Source organism: Sturnira hondurensis, unplaced genomic scaffold (genome assembly GCF_014824575.4).
Source record: "Sturnira hondurensis isolate 20B ecotype Veracruz unplaced genomic scaffold, ASM1482457v3 Scaffold0010428, whole genome shotgun sequence".
In the NCBI taxonomy this organism is placed as follows: Eukaryota; Metazoa; Chordata; class Mammalia; order Chiroptera; family Phyllostomidae; genus Sturnira; species Sturnira hondurensis.
The window spans coordinates 2,864,037-2,883,405 of NW_028083059.1; the positions used below are offsets into that span (position 1 = coordinate 2,864,037).

Here is a 19,369-nt window from a genome sequence, read left to right on the forward strand (position 1 = left end):
AGGTCTTGCTACTTAGTGACTACAGAAATCAGTGCTGTTGAACGGATGGGGTTACTCTCAGACTCCGAAAGAGGGAACATACCTCTCAGAAAGATTAAATGCCTGTTCAGGAATAACGTACGCCGATTATGAAATTCCCCTGAAAATCTCTCTTGTACTGCAATGGCATGAAGGGGCCTAGCATAAATTTAATTTTCTCTTTAATTACCTATTAACTATTTGAGGAAAAGCAAGCACAAGGCTCATATGACAGTGAAAGCAAAGTAAGCTCTGGTTGAGGAGATTCTAAAATGGCACCACTTCTATATTGCATGGGTTGTTTTCCTAATCAGCTTTGTACTAAACTCTTTGTTTAAAATGTAATAGTTAGAGCCAAGGATACTGGCATTCAAAAGCACTTTAAAAATGACTGCAGATTATAAACGGATTACATTGTTTCACATCAGGTGTTGTGCAAGCACAAAAAAAAACACTTAAGGGGTTACTGAATATGTAAATTTTGAGCCAAGACAAACACATAATTAGTTCAAGTAGGTGCATTTGTCCATCCCTGCAACTGAATTAAGTCTTGTGTTTATTAATGTTTGTTTAATTTTACAACAAGACTGGAACTTTCATCCCAGTTGTATATAAAAGAATTATTTTCAGATGATAGAAGAATTACTATCCTCGTCACAAGGGCCACTTCTTCAGGGTTAATAGAGCATGTTATTTGTTCAGGAGGCTTCCTAGTCATTGCCCAACATGTTCCATTCAGAGGATGCTGAGGTCATAGGAAGGTTTAGAGATGCAGAAATTTCGTGGGAGTGCATGAATGACTAGACTGCAATGAGCACTCAAACACCCTAGTCCCCACTCCACCCCGACACAGTGCTTGCTGCCCCTCCCTGCGGCCTGTCCTGTCCAATCCACCCCCAGCCCAGACTCAGTGCGGTTCTTAGCTCTCCACTCCCATCTGAGAACTTATCTTGATTATCTTCAGAATTCAAGCCAGTGACCTCCTGCACCTTCAGGTTTACAAAGCTTATCATGAAAGGATAGGAAAATAATTTTGATCCTACCATGCCACTTCCGGTGGGGGAAATGCCTTCACTCGCATAGATAGCCGGAACGATTTCTTGCCAGCTACAGTTTCAAGCACCTGCTGTTTTCGATGATTCACAGTGATGAACGCTTTGTCTTGGAAAGGAGAAGTGATGGATGTATTAAAACAAAAACAAAAACAAAACCACAACTCACCCTGTCATTAAAGGAGGGTGCAACCAATAAATAAATAAACAGAGCTGAATTATCAATGAGTCCAAATAGTGATGAATGAGTAAAATAATTTCAAAGTGCCCTAACTGGTGAAAAACCTTTAAATCAAATGGCTGCAAGTTCCAGAATCGCAGAAGCAGTGTGGGCCAACAGAGACCGAAACACCGTGTCTGCATCACGATAACAAAAAAGTAGAAAGAGACTTCTTAAAAATCTCTCAGGCTAAATGAGTGTGATGAAAGAAAGTTGCTCTGGGCACCCCAAAACAACTGACTTGATATAAAAACCAACTGGAGAACATCAAAACAGTCTCAAAGGCATCGATAGAATTGTTCCCTGGTTTTTGCTCCTCGCGCTGTGTTCCTTTTCAACAGTGAAAAGGAGTAAGTAAGGTTTTTGAGGCTTCTAAAGAGGGTTAAGTATTTTCATAACAGAATTTGCCTTTTGGAATTAAGCACCAATATTAGGATTTTACAAAAGTAAAACCGGTGATAAAAGAGCATCAACTCCAAGTAATTTATCACAGCCAATTTTTATTTCTCTAAATCAGCGTACTACCTTAGAAACATTCCCTTAAAAATAAGGGTAAAAATGATCCTATTTTTCTATTTTTTTAATAAGGAACACTAAATAAAGAACTTCATATAGATTTTAATACAACCTGAGTTATTATTAACCACAATAAATTTGTAAGGAAAAGATTCTCTGTTCAATTCTTAAGTATTCAACTTAAAGAGCACTTAATGTGATTTGCTTTTTGGCAGGGGATGAAAAGGGACAACATTGCCTTCATTCATGCAGTGTTCCTTTGGCCAAAAGAAAGTTTACTTGGTTTACTGAACACCCCCCACCCTCCCCAAGACCACAGTGACTATGAAACAGCTCGAATTGCTTACCATGTACACGCACTGAGGTGTTCACAGATTTGAAGGATGGGCCACTCTTCACTTTACAGGTGTAAATGCCTTTGTCTTTGCTCTGCACTTGGTTAATAGTCAGAATGCTGTAGAATATATTATTGGCATGGGAATTGCTGTGGTCAAATCGTTGCCTTATAGAGGCACTCTTATTTTTCTAGAAAGAAAATGTGTGAAAAATGTAGAGGTAGTAATTGTTCACAATTAAAGTGATAGCACTTCATGGATTGTTACTGAGATCAACATTTGATGCTGAGAAGCAAACCCACCTGGAGCAAGAGGTTTGAAAATTATACCTCTGTCTGGATATTTCAAATAGGTGCCATGGTGGTGTTTTTGAGTGCTTCCTCTTCTTCGGATGGACTTTCACACACATTGCCTAAGCCAGTTCTCCCCACTACCCAGTCGGCTTGGCAGGATTTTTGTCCTTTTACATATGGACACTGAAGTCGTCAGAGACACCACCCAGAGTAGGCGAGAACTAGTCTTTGGGGTAGACATCTAGAGTCTTCTCTCTAGCACATACACTTCTCTAAATAGTAACATGTTTTCTAGGCACACATCTCACACACAAATGCAGGCAAAATTCCTCTTTAACGTCCAGCTTAATGATAGTATTTCTCTTACTAAATCACCATGTGAGTTTTCTTCTGCTTCCTTACTTGAATTGAAGGAAATGGTAGTGAGTCCTGGCCACACCTACTAAGGTATAACACTCCCAGTTTCATTATTTCACCATTTGAGCCATGCTTGCCAATTTCTGCTAAATCACACTAAATGAATCTGGGGACATGCAAAGCCGTCGATGTGGTTAGCCACCACCTTGGGGGTGCTGTCTTGTGTTTGCTTCTGGGAAGACCTGGAGCAGGCCTCCAGAGTCTGCCCTATAAGCTGGCCACAGTGACCACTCCCGGTTTTGAGATGAGCTCACATTGCCTTTTCTTTTCATTGTCCCTTCCTCTTTTTTTATTTTTAAGCATTATCTTTTATAGCACATAGTATGTTATTTCCTTCTGTCCATTCTTACTCATGAGGAGGCATGGAATAAAAGACTTTGGAAACTGTCCAGAACTTTGAGTCTGGAACTTCTCTCCTCTGCACCATGTTTAATAACCTCTACCCACCTGTCCTTTGGTTGCCTTGCTGGGACAGACACATGTTTAGGACATTTTCTTCTTTCTCAGCAGTAACCAAAGGGAAAAATGTCAGTATCTACCATCAAAAATCAGACATTCAGTCCCTTAAAATAACAGACTGAGGGACTTTCAGCAACTAAGAGACATGTTACCTCCCCTCCTCCCTTTAAGAATGCTTTCCTTTCCAAGTTTGAGTAACACTGATATTGTTTCTACCTTGGAAAACAACTGATCTTGTGCTTTAGCACTGAGTTGTCCAGAACTATAGCCACCAGCCACATGTGGCTCTTTAAATTAAAAGTGACCAAAGTTAAAGTTCACTTCCTCAGTCACACTAGCCACATTCTGAGTGCTCATTAGCCCCATGTGGCTGGAGGGTTACTGTATTGGACAGCAGTGATATAGAATATTCCTGTCACAGAAAGTTCTATTGGACAGTGACATGTTAGAAGGTTATTGGCTTTCAGTAGATGTATTATCACACTCTTTCGTAGAGTAGCAACATTAACAAGACGAAAGTTCCTTCCCTCTTGGTACTTATTGAAAATAGTTATTGATTGGGAATATTTCATTTCTATCAAAATCCAGAAAATATTGCCACAAGTCATAGCATTTCTATTTAAATGAAACAATACCACTTTCTAGAAAGTACTTTGACTAACGAGTCCTTAATGTGTCCCACAGGGCACCTGTTACACCTTCTCATTGCCAAGTTATTCAATTTTCATGGCAAGAAATGTTGATGAAAAAACAATAGCTTGGGGCTCATGCATGAAACTTTCCTACATAATTTAATCATAAGTGAACTTGGTGACTGGGTAATTGGAATGACATAACAGATGACTGTACTTGGATGTGTCACATAAATCATACTGACACACAAGAAAAGGGGGGGGGTGCACTGTCAAACATTTCCAAACAGTTTATCATAGGTTCCCCATCTACACAGCTTTAAAATAATTATTGTTTGCAAGGACGTTTAATATGTATAGGGGAACCCAAGTCAGTCTTCATTCTTCTTATTTTTCTGAAGGACAGAAATGCTCCTTTGTCACTTAACAAATGAAACGCTGGATGGCTGGGTTGTATTATCTTTTCCAAACATGCTCCAATCAGGTGCCTGACTGTCTGCCAGTATCTCAAATTAATGCGCTGACAACAACTTTTTGTTGTTGCTGTTACAAAAGATAGTCCCTGCCTGGCATTAGTGATAAATTTCTCTCGTCTCTAANGGGGGGGGGGTGCACTGTCAAACATTTCCAAACAGTTTATCATAGGTTCCCCATCTACACAGCTTTAAAATAATTATTGTTTGCAAGGGCGTTTAATATGTATAGGGGAACCCAAGTCAGTCTTCATTCTTCTTATTTTTCTGAAGGAAGAAATGCTCCTTTGTCACTTAACAAATGAAACACTGGATGGCTGGGTTGTATTATCTTTTCCAAACATGCTCCAATCAGGTGCCTGACTGTCTGCCAGTATCTCAAATTAATGCGCTGACAACAACTTTTTGTTGTTGCTGTTACAAAAGATAGTCCCTGCCTGGCATTAGTGATAAATTTCTCTCGTCTCTAAATCCTGGAGAACGGTTTCCAAGGGTGAAACAATCCCTTCTTCCACCCAGGATTATGCAATGGAAATACCAGTCTATATACTTCAAAATGAAACCTCCAGACATCAAAAGACCATATCTGTGTACATCAGACTCATGAAATGCTAAGCAAGGAGAGCATCCACACCAAACCCAAAGCTTCTTCATTGACTCAAACTGCCATGGAAGTCAGAACATTCTGATTTTTCCCACTGCAAAAACACAGTGCTGTTTCGTTACTAAGTAGAAATACTTACTATCTTACAGAAGAAATAGAAAAACGGGTCACTCACTTTACCAGGGTAACTCCAGGTCATGTGAACTCTTGTATTCAAGGCAGTGGTGGCGGTGCAGTTGAGGGTGAGTGTATGACCTCTAAGTAACTTGACGGGGCTTGGTGTGCTCATTTGGACATCAAAGATTACATGGGCTACAAGCATAAGAAATAATATTTTTTTTAAATTATGGTTTCGCTAATCAGGTTAGACCCTTGAGCATTTTGGTTTCTGTTCGTGCCTTTGGAATGTCACTTACTTTGTCGATATGTGAGATAGTTTGTCTTGTACAAATGGCCGCCAACTGTTGTTTCGCAGGTCAGAAGCCCTATTTCTTTGTATGTTGCATTTGCGATTATAAAGCCCTTCCTGCTGTCCCAAGTTATTCTTTTTCCATCAGGGATTAGAGTATCAAATGGAAACTGAAACAGAAGAAACACGCTTTAACAAAATCACATTAACACTGTGGCAATTAGTTTCACTAATAGTTTGTGAAAACGTAATTCCCATCTAAAATAAAAATAGCACAGGTAAAAAGATCTGGTTTGTTATAAGTGGCTCTTCAGTGTTCTTTGCATGTAGCAAGATATACATTTCTTATGATAAATTAGAGTAATCATGATAATTGACTATCGGCCTTAACAACAATTTGTCCCCACCTAGGATGAACCTAGTTGTCATGTCAGACTTCTCTAGTGGGAGCCTGTGTCTCTTTGGCCTCTGGGGACCTTTGTAATAAACTGGTCTGATGGCCTGATACTCAATAGAGAAACAGAAAATTAGTATTTTTCCTCAGGGGCTGCCAGGCTATCCTCACAAATGTCTTTATCTGGAGCTGTTAACACACTGTAACTTGTCTTCCTATTTTGCATGATTCACAAAAGAGGTGGCAATCTTAAAAGGAAGAGAAATCATTCCAGGTCCTCCAAGATTCGGAGCATTCTCTGGGTTGTCATTCTGAGAAGACTGAGGGTACCAACTGCCTCTGGAGGGGAGCACCCTCCCACCCCGGACACTGAAGCCGAGGCTGCCAGCAGTGAAGACAGCTGCCAACAGATGCAGAGAGCAAAGGCACTGGTGTGGTGGAGTGCTCTCCAACTCTTCAAAGTATTCCCAAGCGCAGTAAGTCCAAACAGAAGAAAAGAATCTAGGATGTGACTCTCCCCTTGTGCCTTCCTCTAATCGTCAAGGACTTAACTTTTGAAGACCACAATGTAAACAGTCCCTTGGAACTGGACATTATAAAGGGTCACTGCTGCCCAGAGGGGCCAGGACAAACCCCCCAGATGCCAGGCTGCCAGCCCAGGTTCAGACACACGACCTACCCACTGCCACTAGTGTTTGTCCCAACTTGGAAAAGGAAACAAATCAGATTACTTTACCATCAGAGACCATAAAGGAAAGGCCAAACTGCATGAAAAAGTTTAAAATCTTTTCTATATATTTTTTAAAAGTACACCTAGCCCTGGCTGGCATAGCTCAGTGGATTGAGCACGGGCCTGCGAACTAGGTGATTGTGGTTCGATTCCCAGTCAGGGCACATGCCTGGGTTGCAGGCCAGTTCCCAGCAGGGGATGCATGAGAGGCATCCACACGTTGATGTTTCTCTCCTTCTCTTCCCCTCTAAAGTTAAATAAATAAAATCTTTAAAAAAAAGTACACCTGACATCACTCTATCCATTTATCATTTGTTTACATTATTTGTTGGAGAAGCTAATCTGGTTGGCATTTGTGGTCCTGGGGCCGAATTTCTATTACAGAAGTCACCAGTGCCTCTCTCCCAGTGACTATGTGTAAATGGGTATGCGACTAGGTTATCTGAGTGTTACTCAGGTTGTAATAAATTATGCCCTGTTCACAAAAAACTCAAAGAGACTGAAGGGTGTACTTCATGTTTCACAAAATCAGGATTCTACCTGTAAACTTAGGAATGCTTTGCATTCAGTGAGGAAAAAGAACTTTTTCTTCTAACTTAGTGCAAACTATTAAGGGGAAAATTCAGAAAAATTTAAGTCAGGGATTGAAATCATGGTGCTTAAAAAATATATGGAAACAGGTAGATTACGGTGGTTGCTGTTGTAGGGGAAACTTCCAGTCTCACAAGAATTCATTAAAATGTATGTTAGAGACAAGCAGGCCAGCTGTGCTCTGTTCTCTCTCTGGACCCTCCCCTACAGGCAGTGCCCCAGAGCAACAAGGAAGTTTGCCCTGCCTGTACCAAAGGCCCCTCCCCCTTACAATTTATCAGGGGCCCAGAGCAAAGAAATAGGGCCAAAATGAAAGAACAGTGCTAAACCTCAGAAAGAGAGCTAAGTGAGGAGGATATAGCCAAACTATCGGATGGAGAATTTAAAGTCCCAGTAATCAAAATGCGTGCAGATCTGATTGAGCCTGGTTGAAAAATGAAAGAACAAATGAAAGATACCCAAAATGAAATAAAGCAAAATATTCAGGGAACCAACAGTGACAGGAAGGAAACCAGGAGTCAAAGCAATGATTTGGAACAAAAGGGGGGGAAAAAAAAACATCCAACCAGAACAGAATGAAGAAACAAGAATCCAAAAAAATGAAGAGAGGCTGAGGAATCTCTGGGACAACCAGAAACGTTACAATATCTAAATCATAGAGGTGCCAGAAAGAGAAGAACAACAGCAAGAAATTGAAAACTTATTTGAACAAATAATGAAGGAAAAGTTCTCCAGTCTGGCAAAGGAAACAGACTTTCATGAAGTCCAGGGAGCCCAGAGAGTCCCAAAGAAGTTGGACCCAAGAAGGAACACACCAAGGCACATCATCGATAAGTTACCCAAGATTAAGGACAAAGAGACAATCTTAAAAACAGCAAGAGGGAAGGACAGAGTTACGTACAAAGGAGTGCCCATAAGGCTATTAGCTGATTTATCAAAAGAAACCTTATGGGCAAAAAGGGGCTGGAAAGAAGTATTCAAAGTCATGAAAGTCAAGGAGCTACATCCAAGATTACTCTATCCAGCAAAGCTATCATTTAGAATGGAAAGGCAGATAAAGTGCTTCCCAGAGAAGGTCAAGTTAAAGGAGTTCATCATCATCAACCCATTATTATATGAAAAGTTAAAGGTACTTATCTAAAAAAAGAACTATAAAAATATGAACAGTAAAATGACAACAAACTCATAACTATCAACAAAGGAACCTAAAATAAATAAAAGAAAGAAAAACAACCAAAACAAAAACTAAGCAAACAAGTAGAACAGGAACAGAATCAGAAGAATGGACATCACATGGGGGGTTTTCAGTGGGGAGGGGGAAGGAGGACAAGGGGGGAAAAGGTACAGGGAATAAGAAGCAAAATTGGTAGGCATTAAATACACAGGGAGAGGTAAAAAATGGTATAGGAAACAGAATTCAAAGAACTTATATGTAGAACTCATGGACATGAACTAAGGTGGGGAGATACTGGAGGGCTGAGGGATACATGGTGGAGGGAGATAAAAGGGAAAAATGGGAAAACTGTAATAGCATAAAAAAAGAAAAACAGGCCAAGATGGAGGCATAGGTGGAAACACTGTGCCTTCTCCCACAACCAAGTTTGAATACAACAAAGGTTTGGAGAACAAAGACACAGCCAAAGAACAGAAAACTGAATTATACGGAAGTCTGACAACAACTAACCGTTCGACTGGGACGGTAAGAGGGGCAGAGCCAGCAGCAGAGTTGAGTCGGGCAGGAAAGATCCCCAGACCTAGGCGCTCAAGTAGCCCAGACCCAGTCAGGGTGGGGGGCAGACTGACCTCGGTCGCACATTCGAGCACAGTGAGATGGACCACGCAGGCCCCAGGGGGCGAACCCAGTAGAGGGCTAACAGCAGTGGTGCACCCACGTGCAGTGGGATGAAACACGCGGGCCCAGGTGACGGTGGCAGCTGCGGCACTGGCCACCTGTGGGGGCCGAGGCGGGAGGCGGCAGACGGGACGCCATTGCTCCTCTTTGACCCCGCCCCCACATACGGCATCACAACCCAGCCACTGAGTTGCCCTGCTCTGGTGAATACCTAGGGCTCCGATCTTGCTACGTAACAGGCACAAACAGCCCAAAAGATGGCACAAGAAGAACTCAAAGTCCCAGAGCCTATAACTCTAAGCGACCAAGAGATTGCCAGCCTTTCAGAAGCACAATTCAAGACACTGTTTATCAGGATGCTCACGGAACTGGTTGATTATAGTCACAAATTAGAGGAACATATGAAGGCTAAACTAATTGAAATGAAGGGAGATGTCTAGGAAACAAATAGTGATGGAAAGGAAACTGGGACTCAAATCAATGGAATGGACCAGAAGGAAGAACAAAACATCCGACCAGAAAGGAATGAAGAAATGAGAATTCAAAAAAATGAGGAGAGGCTTAGAAACCTCCAGGACATCTTTAAACGTTCCAACATCTGGATTATAGGGGTACCAGAAGGGGGAAAGAAACAGCCACGAGTGGAAAAGTTATTTGAACAAATAATAAAGGAGAACTTCCCCGGTCTGGCAAAGGAAATAGACTTCCAGGAAATCCAGGAAGCTCAGAGAGTCCCAAAGAAGTTGGACCCAAGAAGGAACACACCAAGGCACATCAGAATTACACTAGCCAAGATTAAAATGAAGGAGAGAATACTAGAAGCAGCAAGAGATAAGGGGACAGTCACCTACAAAGGAGTACCCATCAGACTGTCAGCGGATTTCTCAAAAGAGACCTTACAAGCAAGAAGGGGCTGGAAAGAAGTATTCCAAGTCATGAAATCCAAAGACGTGTATCCAAGATTGCTCTAACCAGCAAAGCTTTCATTTAGAATGGAAGGGCAGATAAAGTGCTTCTCAGATAAGTTCAAATTCGAGGAGTTCATCATCACCAAGCCCTTATTATATGAAATGTTAAAGGGATTTATCTAAGAAAAAGAAGATAAAAAATATGAACAGTGAAAGGACAGCAAACTCACAGTTATTAACAACCACACCTAAAACAAAAGCAAACCAAGAGGACAGCTAGATCAGGAGTGGAACCATAGAAATGAAGAACACATGGAGGGTTAGCAACAGGGGGAGTGGGAGGAGGAGAAGGGGGGAGAAGGCACAGAAAATAGCATAGAGGGTAGGTAGAAAATAGATAGGGGGGAGGGCAAGAATAGTGGGGGAAATATAGAATCTAAAGAACTTGAGACACATGGTTATAAACTAAGAGGGGGAGAATAGTGGGGGAGGGAGTGTGTGGGTGGAGGGGAATGAAGGGGGGGGGAATAGAACAACTGTAATGGTATAATCAATAAAATATATTTTTAAAAAAAGAAAAACAATATGTGAAAACAAGCATGTGCTGAATATGAAAGACAGGTTTGCTGATGGACTTCCACAGCACAGCTTAAAACAGTAAAATTTCCTCTAAAGTGTTTATCATATGCTAATCTATCCATAACTACTCTGAGTAGGATTTCATCGAGAAGTAACTTTATTTCTGGCTGACAAGAGCTCAAACAGCGAAAGGCTACAGGGCTCGGAAGCTGTGGCAGTGGCTACCTGCATCATAAACAGCTGGATGATCGGCACCGGAGAAGAAGCACTGACAGGGAGGCCTGTCTGCAACTGGCCGCGGCTCTGAGGAAGCATACATTGGCAAAGCAGAGGGGGCACTAGCGAATTGGAAGATAAGCCCCACTCAGGGAAAGACCTTTTATTAATGTCGATCCATCCTATATGTTACAGGTTAGAGTATTTTCAGTATGTATGTGCCAAACCAGAATCCCTAATAGAACTTGATTCTCTCTCTTTCTCTCTCTCCCTCATTCTGTCATAGACCTTTAAAAAATGTTTACACGTGGGAGTTTGGAAGTGTTCCTTGCAATGAATCTGCATTAGGGCAAACAAGCAAGGGGCCTGCCTGAAAAAGAGAAGTTTCATATCCCCCTGGTTTGTTTCATATCCATCATATAGCAATTAATGTATCAGACTGAGAGGAGTAACACCATGTTATTGAAAACATGACTTGATAATAATCAACTGTGAGTATTAAACTGCTAGATTAAGTAATAAAAGTACTAACCCTTGATTCAGGCCTTCCTTGCCCCAGGCACTGTTCTAGTCCTTTCCCTAGCTCCCCTCACTTCCTAACTAGCATGTGAGGTGGGCACTGCTATAAGTGCTCCCCTCTCCAAAACAAGGAAAGTTGCCAGTTTGCCCAGCAGGTAAGTGTCGGGTGGTAAGAAGCCATGTGGGGAAGCCTGGGCTACCACAGTGGGCTTCCTCCCGTGCAAACTGGACAGGGCCCGAAGGGTGGCGGGAGCACCGAAGGAGTGGACGGGACATGGGCCCTTACTCCCTGGGAACCTCAGGTTTTTCTTCCACTCTGTGGAGTAGAAAGAAGTCTGACTCCTCTGCTGTTTCCACTGGGACATACAAGGATTTCCTATTTCCTGGCAATGACACACAGATGTAATAGAAGCGTCTCTGATGGGCTGCACTGAACACTTAAATTAACCACATAAAAGAGTGAATGCAAAGGAATAAGACAGGGAGACACCCACATCACATTTCGGTACTCAGGGTAGACAGGTGTTACTGAAAATCACTCTAAACTGCTCCCACTGAGCCCCCCACCCCGACCACTGCACCACACACTTCCTGAATTGCTGCCATGTGGTACGACAGCCTTAACTTTTCCTCTTAAAACTCTGAGCTCTCAGGACTCAGTAGTTTTTCATTTTAGGAGCTTTTATCCAATCCTTAGTCTTAGTATACTCCTGAACTCCCACTGCTGGTGAATTAGCAGGGCTGTACAGTTTAGCTTTTGTTTTTATTAAATTCTACCCTAAATCTTTTCCTTCTCTTCATGCACAATGTACAACATAATAGGAAGAAACATCTCATTTATAACATTCTTTCCCCTTTTTCCCTTCTAAGAGGTTAAGTTTGGATGTGCAGCAGGAGAAAAGCTTTTTGTTACTAGGAGCTTCCAACTCCACCAAAGACAGGAGCTTGGAGAACCACCGCCGAGCAGTTCTGTCTTTAGCAAAAATCCGATTGACCACTCTGCCAAGTCACTAATTTGTGTAAGCGGTAGAACTGCTGTTTCTCACCCCTGCAAATACTTGGGTATGTGGCAAATACAAAAGCTTTCATGGTTTTAGTTCTTCCATTATTCACATAGATCTATGCCTAAGACATTGTCATTTTATTCATTTAGATACATTCCTGGGTATAACTTCTAGCCCTTAGGCTTTATACTAAAAAGGATGTTATTAAAAGCCCACTAGAAAGCCCAAATGTCTGTAAAAGAAGTATTCTACAGATATAAAAGATCAAAAAATTCATTATGCTGATTTTCAGTAAAAATCTTCTGAGAATAACGTCGCTCAACTTTACCTTCTTTAAAGTGACAGTGATGTTAGGTGATGTAACTCGGCAGGGAATGACGAGCCCCCTTCCTTCAGTCATATATATCATTTCAGGTATTTCACTGTGCATCTCTAAGAAAGGTCTACCTGTATCTGAATGAGAAGAAAATGGAGAAATATACACACATATAAGTGATTATACTGCATACATCTAGAGCTGGTAGCTGGCGAGGCAGTATGGACACAACCATAATACATCACCCCCCTAAGGTAACCTGCAAGTTCACATCTTTGTTCTTGAAGCTGGCTCTCTGTAGCTCTGCCCAGAAAAGGAATGCTTCTCTAATAAGTGAAATTACTTTTTCAGGTGCTGGCCTTTCATTAGATTGCCTTGATGGCCTGGTATGCAATTGTGATATGAGGCGGGAGGGGGTTGTTTAGACCACTGTGAGGAAAAGCCATAAAAATGCAAGCAAGAGAAACAGGACACTATTCTGCATAAACTTCTCACCACAGCTATGCTAAGTGCCTCAGGAAGCCCCTCCAGAACCTTTGTAAGAAGTCAAAGGAAGGTACAAGGATCAGATGTCTTTGGAGCACAGATGACACAGAGAGAGGTGATGGGAAGGTGTCAGGTTGGAAAGGGGATTAGCATTTGAATGACCAAAGCTTGACTTCAAGGTTTTCTAAACCTTTCCCTGCTGACTAACAATGAGTTTGCAGGTCTGAGCTACTTAGTGGGTGGGTGAGAGGCTGGAGAAGCTGTTGTGAATACTGCGTTGATTCTACATGCGTAGTGGGTCTTTTTCTTTAGTACGCACCAGTTCTCTACTTGCTGGTATTTTCTGTTAGAAAAAAGTGCATGCAAAGAGGTCAGAAAGTCTTTAAATCGTCACCCTTTAAGGGATGGCATTTGGCCAGTCTCAGAGGTATTAGGAGTCAAGACACCTGTTCAGCTTCACTTTAGTTCCTCTGGGGAAAAAGGATGAGCATCAGATCTTATTAGAAACATCCTCACATGTACCATGACCTTGCCCTTAGTAATCCATTGACAGTGCTCTCTCAGGAGTTACTATGTTCCTAGTCTAAGATGCCCAGATGAAAAGAAGTCCTATGTTAATTCTTTCCATCTGGACCTGAAAGAACTAATGAGGCCCTCCTCACCTGCTTGCTGGAGTGGAAGAAGCTCACTTTGGATGCTGAGTGGAGAATGAATCAGAGAAACGAGACCAGTTAGTAGACAATGGTTGCCTAGACCCAATGGTAGCTCCAGAGATTGTTATGTGTTGAACTATGTTCCCTCCCAAAATGATAGTTTTAAGTCCTAACCCCTAGTACTTCAGAATGTGACCTCATTTGGGACGAACAGGAGTATTGCCTATATAACTACTTCGGTTACATACGGCGGGCCCCTGGTCCAATATGACTGGTGTCCTAACAAAAAGTTGGCCATTTGAAGACAGACATACAGGGAAGAATGCCATGTGAAGCTTTAGGTTCAGGAATGCCAAGCAGAGCCAGTTCCCATCAGAAGTTCTGAAGAGGCAGGAAGGATGCTCCCCTTCAGGTTTCAGGGGAACATGCTCCTGCTGACACCTTGATTTCAGACTTCTAGTTTCTAGAATGTGAAACAACAAATTCCTGTAGTTTTAAACCAAAAGAGAAAAAAGTGCCACGGTGACATTGTTATAGCCTGCTGAGGGCAGGATGGTTCGAAACACACTAGAGAGGGCCCTTGAGATACCCTATCACCACAGAGCAGCTCATTTGTCCCTGCATGCCTACATCATTTGCACTTGCCCTCTGGGAAACCTGGCAGGCCACCCCCTCCTTATACCTTCTCGGCCCCAGCTTCGGGGCTTTCACAACACCCCCAGCATTCTGCCATCATGACCACGCACTGACACTGAATTAGCAGCTCACTTCTATGGCTGCATATTGATTGGATGATGAATTCCTAGAGGAGAGGAAATAGAGGACAAACTGCCTCAAAGCGTATTAAGTGAATGAATGAGTGGGCCGATAAGTAAATGAAGGGCTGTCCAGTGTCATCGTTTTATAGAGGAGAAAACAGAGGTGTAAACTGATGAAATGAGTTGTGAGCAGAGCCAGGCCTGGAGGCCAGTTCCTCCCTCAGCAGCAATCTCCAGCCTTCTCTTGAGGGAGGGCTCCCCCCAGGAAGGGTTGTAGGGGGCAATTGTTTTCCAGAGATGGGGCTGATTTCCCCACTCACCCTTTCCCCTGAAAGGACATGGTGTGTCCTACTATCTAGAGTCAGAGGAATTCTGAGCAGAGGACGATCAGCAGGAGGCGGGGCTGGACCGCAGCTTTGGGACAGGGCCACCCAGAGGTGGAGGGAGAGTCAGAGGGAGGCAGCAGACCGCCGGGATTAAGAGCACATGCTTTACAGTCTGGCCCGACCCCTCGCTCTGCCCTTCCTAGTTGTGAGACCTCGAGAGAATCATTTTGCCCTGTGGGCCTCACTCATAAAATCTTCTTCAAAGTGTTATAACGAGACTTATGTGAGTTAACGTATGCAAAGTGCTTAGAATGGTGCCTGGTAGATAGTCAGTAACACATATGTGTTAGCTGTTACTCTTATTCTTACTATTATGAGAAATTTGAACCTATGGGCAGAGGGGGGTAGAATATATGAAAATCACAAATTATACTCATGCTCTTAACTATTGAAAGTATAAATATGTATTCATATAATGGCACCAAAAAAACCAAAATGCACACATTAAAATGTTAATGATTATCTTTGAGTAGTGGCTTCATGGATTATTTTCTCATTTACCTTCTTTTTTATTTGTCAGATTCTCTAGAAATTATGTATTATTTTATAAAAACATTTTTAATTATTGAATTTAAGTCTGAAATTATAAATCACCATCCATTTTTACTTGAGGAACACTATAAAATTTGCATTTGATTTACTTTAGTTTTGTCCAGTATAGTAGAATGAGAGACATTAAGTATCATAGTTAACAGTTACATGCCTGTTAGGAAAGCTTAATGTGTGAAGTAGCATATGCAGAGAGGAAAGGTTAATTATTCAGGGACAAAAGTTCATTATCAACACAAAATTCCTCCCCTTAACAAAGTTGTTTAGCTAGTCATTTGGGCAGAGAGTGTTGGGATTTGATCCTTCCTTTTCTTCCCCCTCTGAGTCTATTTTGTTGTCTCCTTTGTTAGTCTCAAGGTAAATACAAACACCAGGAAATGGTTTAATTCATGTTACCAAACTGTAAGTGAGTCACATTTAATTTACTGTCTCCTTAAGCAACCATTTTTTCCACCAAGGACACTATTCCTGCAAGAAATAGTAAACATCAGTGTGGTCATTTCCAGGCTAACAAATGCCAATCCCAAATGAAAACAGAAGCAGTTCATTCAATGGACCATTGGATTTTTTCTTTCCCTTTGCCACTTTGGATCCCTCACACTCTTCAATTTTATTACAGTTATTGGCCTTTAAAAGCCAATACCAATTTCAGCACTGGGCCCACTGTAACTCTGTTCAAAGGTGTCAGAACTTCAATGAGCCGTGTCCATCTTAATATAATTCAAAACACATCATTTGTATCCTACTTGCAAATGGCATTATAAGCTAGTTGCAGATGAGCTCAAAGACACATGTATATACATACTCACAAACCATACTCTCTGGGCTTAATAGTATATTTCCTCTACAGTTTACTTCAAGGGAGGGCTAGGAATGAACGTGCCTGACATATTGAGTACAAACATTTTGTGTTGCAGGATCATAGACACAGAAAGGGTCATGGTTCCTTTAGTACCACCAGTGAAACCACTTTCTACTCCCATAGGACACAGTTGTCTTTGTCACAAAATTAAAAGTGAATTCCAAACCCAGCTACCACTGCAGAGTGGTTTCCTGACACCAAGTTGGCTAGTTGTTGAAAAAGTGAAGAAGAGCTGCCCCAAAGACTGCCAGTGTCCCAGCGGCGCAGACACATTGTCACCAGGGACCCATGCCAACACACAGCTAGGTAGAGGCCATGCCACCTTCTCCTCTGTGAACCCATGGAGCTCAAAGCAGTGACAGAAAACTGGCACAGAGCATGAGGTTTTCTCATCCAACAGGAGTATCTGGGCTCTCATTCCTCAAAACAAGTGGACTCAGACCAGGAAAGCATCCGACAGGGACACTTGCTCAGCAGGGCATTACATCTATTTTTCGATGCTTTCTTTCTTCCTTTTGAAACCTATAATCACTATGGCACAGGAGGGCACACAGACAGAGGCCCCAGTGTGCCATCCTCATTCCGCTCCATTTCCCACTGGCTTCACCTGGTGGCTCTACTGGGCTCAGACCAGGTGATGAACCAGAGAGCTCAGGAAGCTTTTCTGACTTCAGGGGTTCAAGGGTGAATGTCTTGTTTCCTAGCACTTGTTTATTCCTATGATTTCTTTCTCCTTTAATTTCATTTTCCTTGCCTTTAAGTAACTGTCATGAGGACTCCTAGTTATTTTAAAAGAGGATGTGACTTAAATTTATTGAGGATGAAATGAAGAGGACAAAGAACTAATACAATTCCATGAGCAGGGTTCTGTCCATACTCAGGAGTCTTCACATCACGCAGGCCTTTGTGTTGGGAACCACGTCCAGTGCCCAGCAGAGTCTGCTCACCGGTGAAGTATTTCATTTGAAATGTGAGCCAAAAAAGAAGAAAAGAGGCAATTTCTTCACTGACTTACCCTGCCCCTCAAAACCTTTGAGAATTCAAAACAGAACTTTGGAGCAACTACAAGAAAGCTGTAGTAGCTACACTAATATTAGAGAAGATAGACTTCAAAAGTAGAAATATTGCTAGATATAAAGAGGGACATTTTACAGTAACAGTAGAGTTGGTCAACCAGGAAGATACAATTATAAACATATGTTCAGCTAACAACAGATGCCAAAATACATGAAACTAAACTGACAGAAATAGACAATTCAATGATATCAGAAGATTCTAGTCCCACTTTCAGTAATGTATAAGATATCTACACAGATCAAAATGGAAGTAGAGAACTTCAACAACACGAATAACCACCTAGACCTAACTGACATCACTAGAATGCTCTACCCATCACAGCAGGATATACATTCTTCTCAGGTGCACATGGAACATTCTCTAGGATAAACTATATGCTAGGCCATAATATAAACCTCAGTAAATGTAAAGGGCTGGAAATAGTACAAAGCATGTTCTCCAACTACAGTGAAATAAAATTAGAAATAAATAACAGAAAGAGACTTGGGAAACTCACAAATATGTGGAAATTCAACAACATATTCTTAAATAACTAATGAATACAAAATAATCAAAAGGAAATTAAAATATGTTGAGATGAATGAAAATGAAGACACAACACACCAAAACTTACAGGATGGAGCTAAAACAATGTTTAGAGGGACACTTACAGCTGTACACCAAGACTGATAAAGGAGAAAGATCTTAAATTAACACCCTAATCTTCCACCTTAGAATTCTATGCAAAGACCTGGCTGGTGTGGCTCAGTGGGTTGGGTGTCATCTCACAAACCAAAGGGTTGCCAGTCTGATTCCTGGTCAGGGTACATGCCTGGGTTGTGGGCCACGTCCCTGGTTGGGGGTGTGTGAGAGGCAACCAATAGATGTCTCTCTCACACATTGATGTTACTCTCCCTCTCTTCCTCCCTTACCCTCTCTCTAAAAATAAATAAATAAAGAACAACAAATTAAAACTAAAGAATGCAGAAGGGGGGAAATAAAAGATCAGAGTGAAAGTCAACAAAATAAAGAACAAAAAAACAATACAGAAATATTCATGAAACCCAAAGCTAGTTCTTTAAAAAGATAAACACAATTGACAAACCTCTAGCCAGGCAACACAGGGGAAAAAAAAGGGAAGAAATGAATTAAATCAGAAATGAAACAGTAGACATTGCTACTGACATTATTAAAATAAAAACATTATAAAAGAATATTCTAGTTGTGCGCCTTCAAATTAGATAACAGATGAAATGGGCACGTTTCTAGAGAAACATAAAACTAACTCAACAATAAACAGATAACCCAACTAGACCTATAAGTAAAGGGATTGAATTAGTAAGTAAACTGTCCACCAAGAAGAGTTCAGGCCCAGATGCAAGTGAATTCTATCAAATGAACTAATACCAATTCTTCACAAACTTTTCTAAAAAACAGAAAGGAAGGAAAAACTTCCTGATTCTTTCTATGAGGCGATTATTACCCTGAGACCAAAAGAAAACTACAGATCACTATCTTTTAAGAATATGGATTCAAAAAACTCAACAAAATACTAGAAACCTGAATATATAAAAATAATTATATGCCATAACCAAGTGGAATTTGTCCCAGGAATGCAAGAATTGGTTTATCATCTAAAAATTAATCAATGTCACTAATATATTATATTAATAGAATAAAAACCAACACCACATGATTATTTTATTAGATGCAGAAGAAGCATTTGACAACATTCAAATCCACAAGACAAAAACACTCACAAACTAGGAGTAAAAAGGAACTTCTTCAATCTGATAAAGGGCTTCTACAAAAAAGAATTAACAGCTAACATCATACTCAATGGTGAAATACTGGATATGTTCCCCCTAAGATTAGGAACAAGATAAAGTTGTCCACTCTTGCTGCTTCCATTCAACATCATACTAGAGGGTCATTCGCTATTATAAATAACATTGCAATAAATATTCTAGCCAGTGCAATTAGGCAAGAAAAAGAAATAAAAGGCATTCGGATTTGAAAGAAAGAAATAAAAGATTGTGTCATCTGAAAATCTTCTCTATTTTCAGATGACACAATCATGCG

At 41.2% G+C, this 19,369-nt stretch overlaps 1 protein-coding gene across 1 annotated transcript in view; it reads right to left on the minus strand.

Annotated features, from left to right (window-relative positions):
* Positions 1-19,369, minus strand: part of FLT1 (fms related receptor tyrosine kinase 1) — a 194,216-nt gene that overhangs the window by 130,866 nt on the left and 43,981 nt on the right. Inside the window, exons 4-8 of the mRNA XM_037058896.1 lie at positions 12,550-12,674; positions 5,436-5,598; positions 5,195-5,331; positions 2,154-2,331; positions 1,062-1,179 (exon numbers count right to left, since the gene is read on the minus strand). Coding sequence (XP_036914791.1) covers positions 1,062-1,179; positions 2,154-2,331; positions 5,195-5,331; positions 5,436-5,598; positions 12,550-12,674 — 721 coding nt within the window. The remainder of the gene's footprint in view (positions 1-1,061; positions 1,180-2,153; positions 2,332-5,194; positions 5,332-5,435; positions 5,599-12,549; positions 12,675-19,369) is intronic.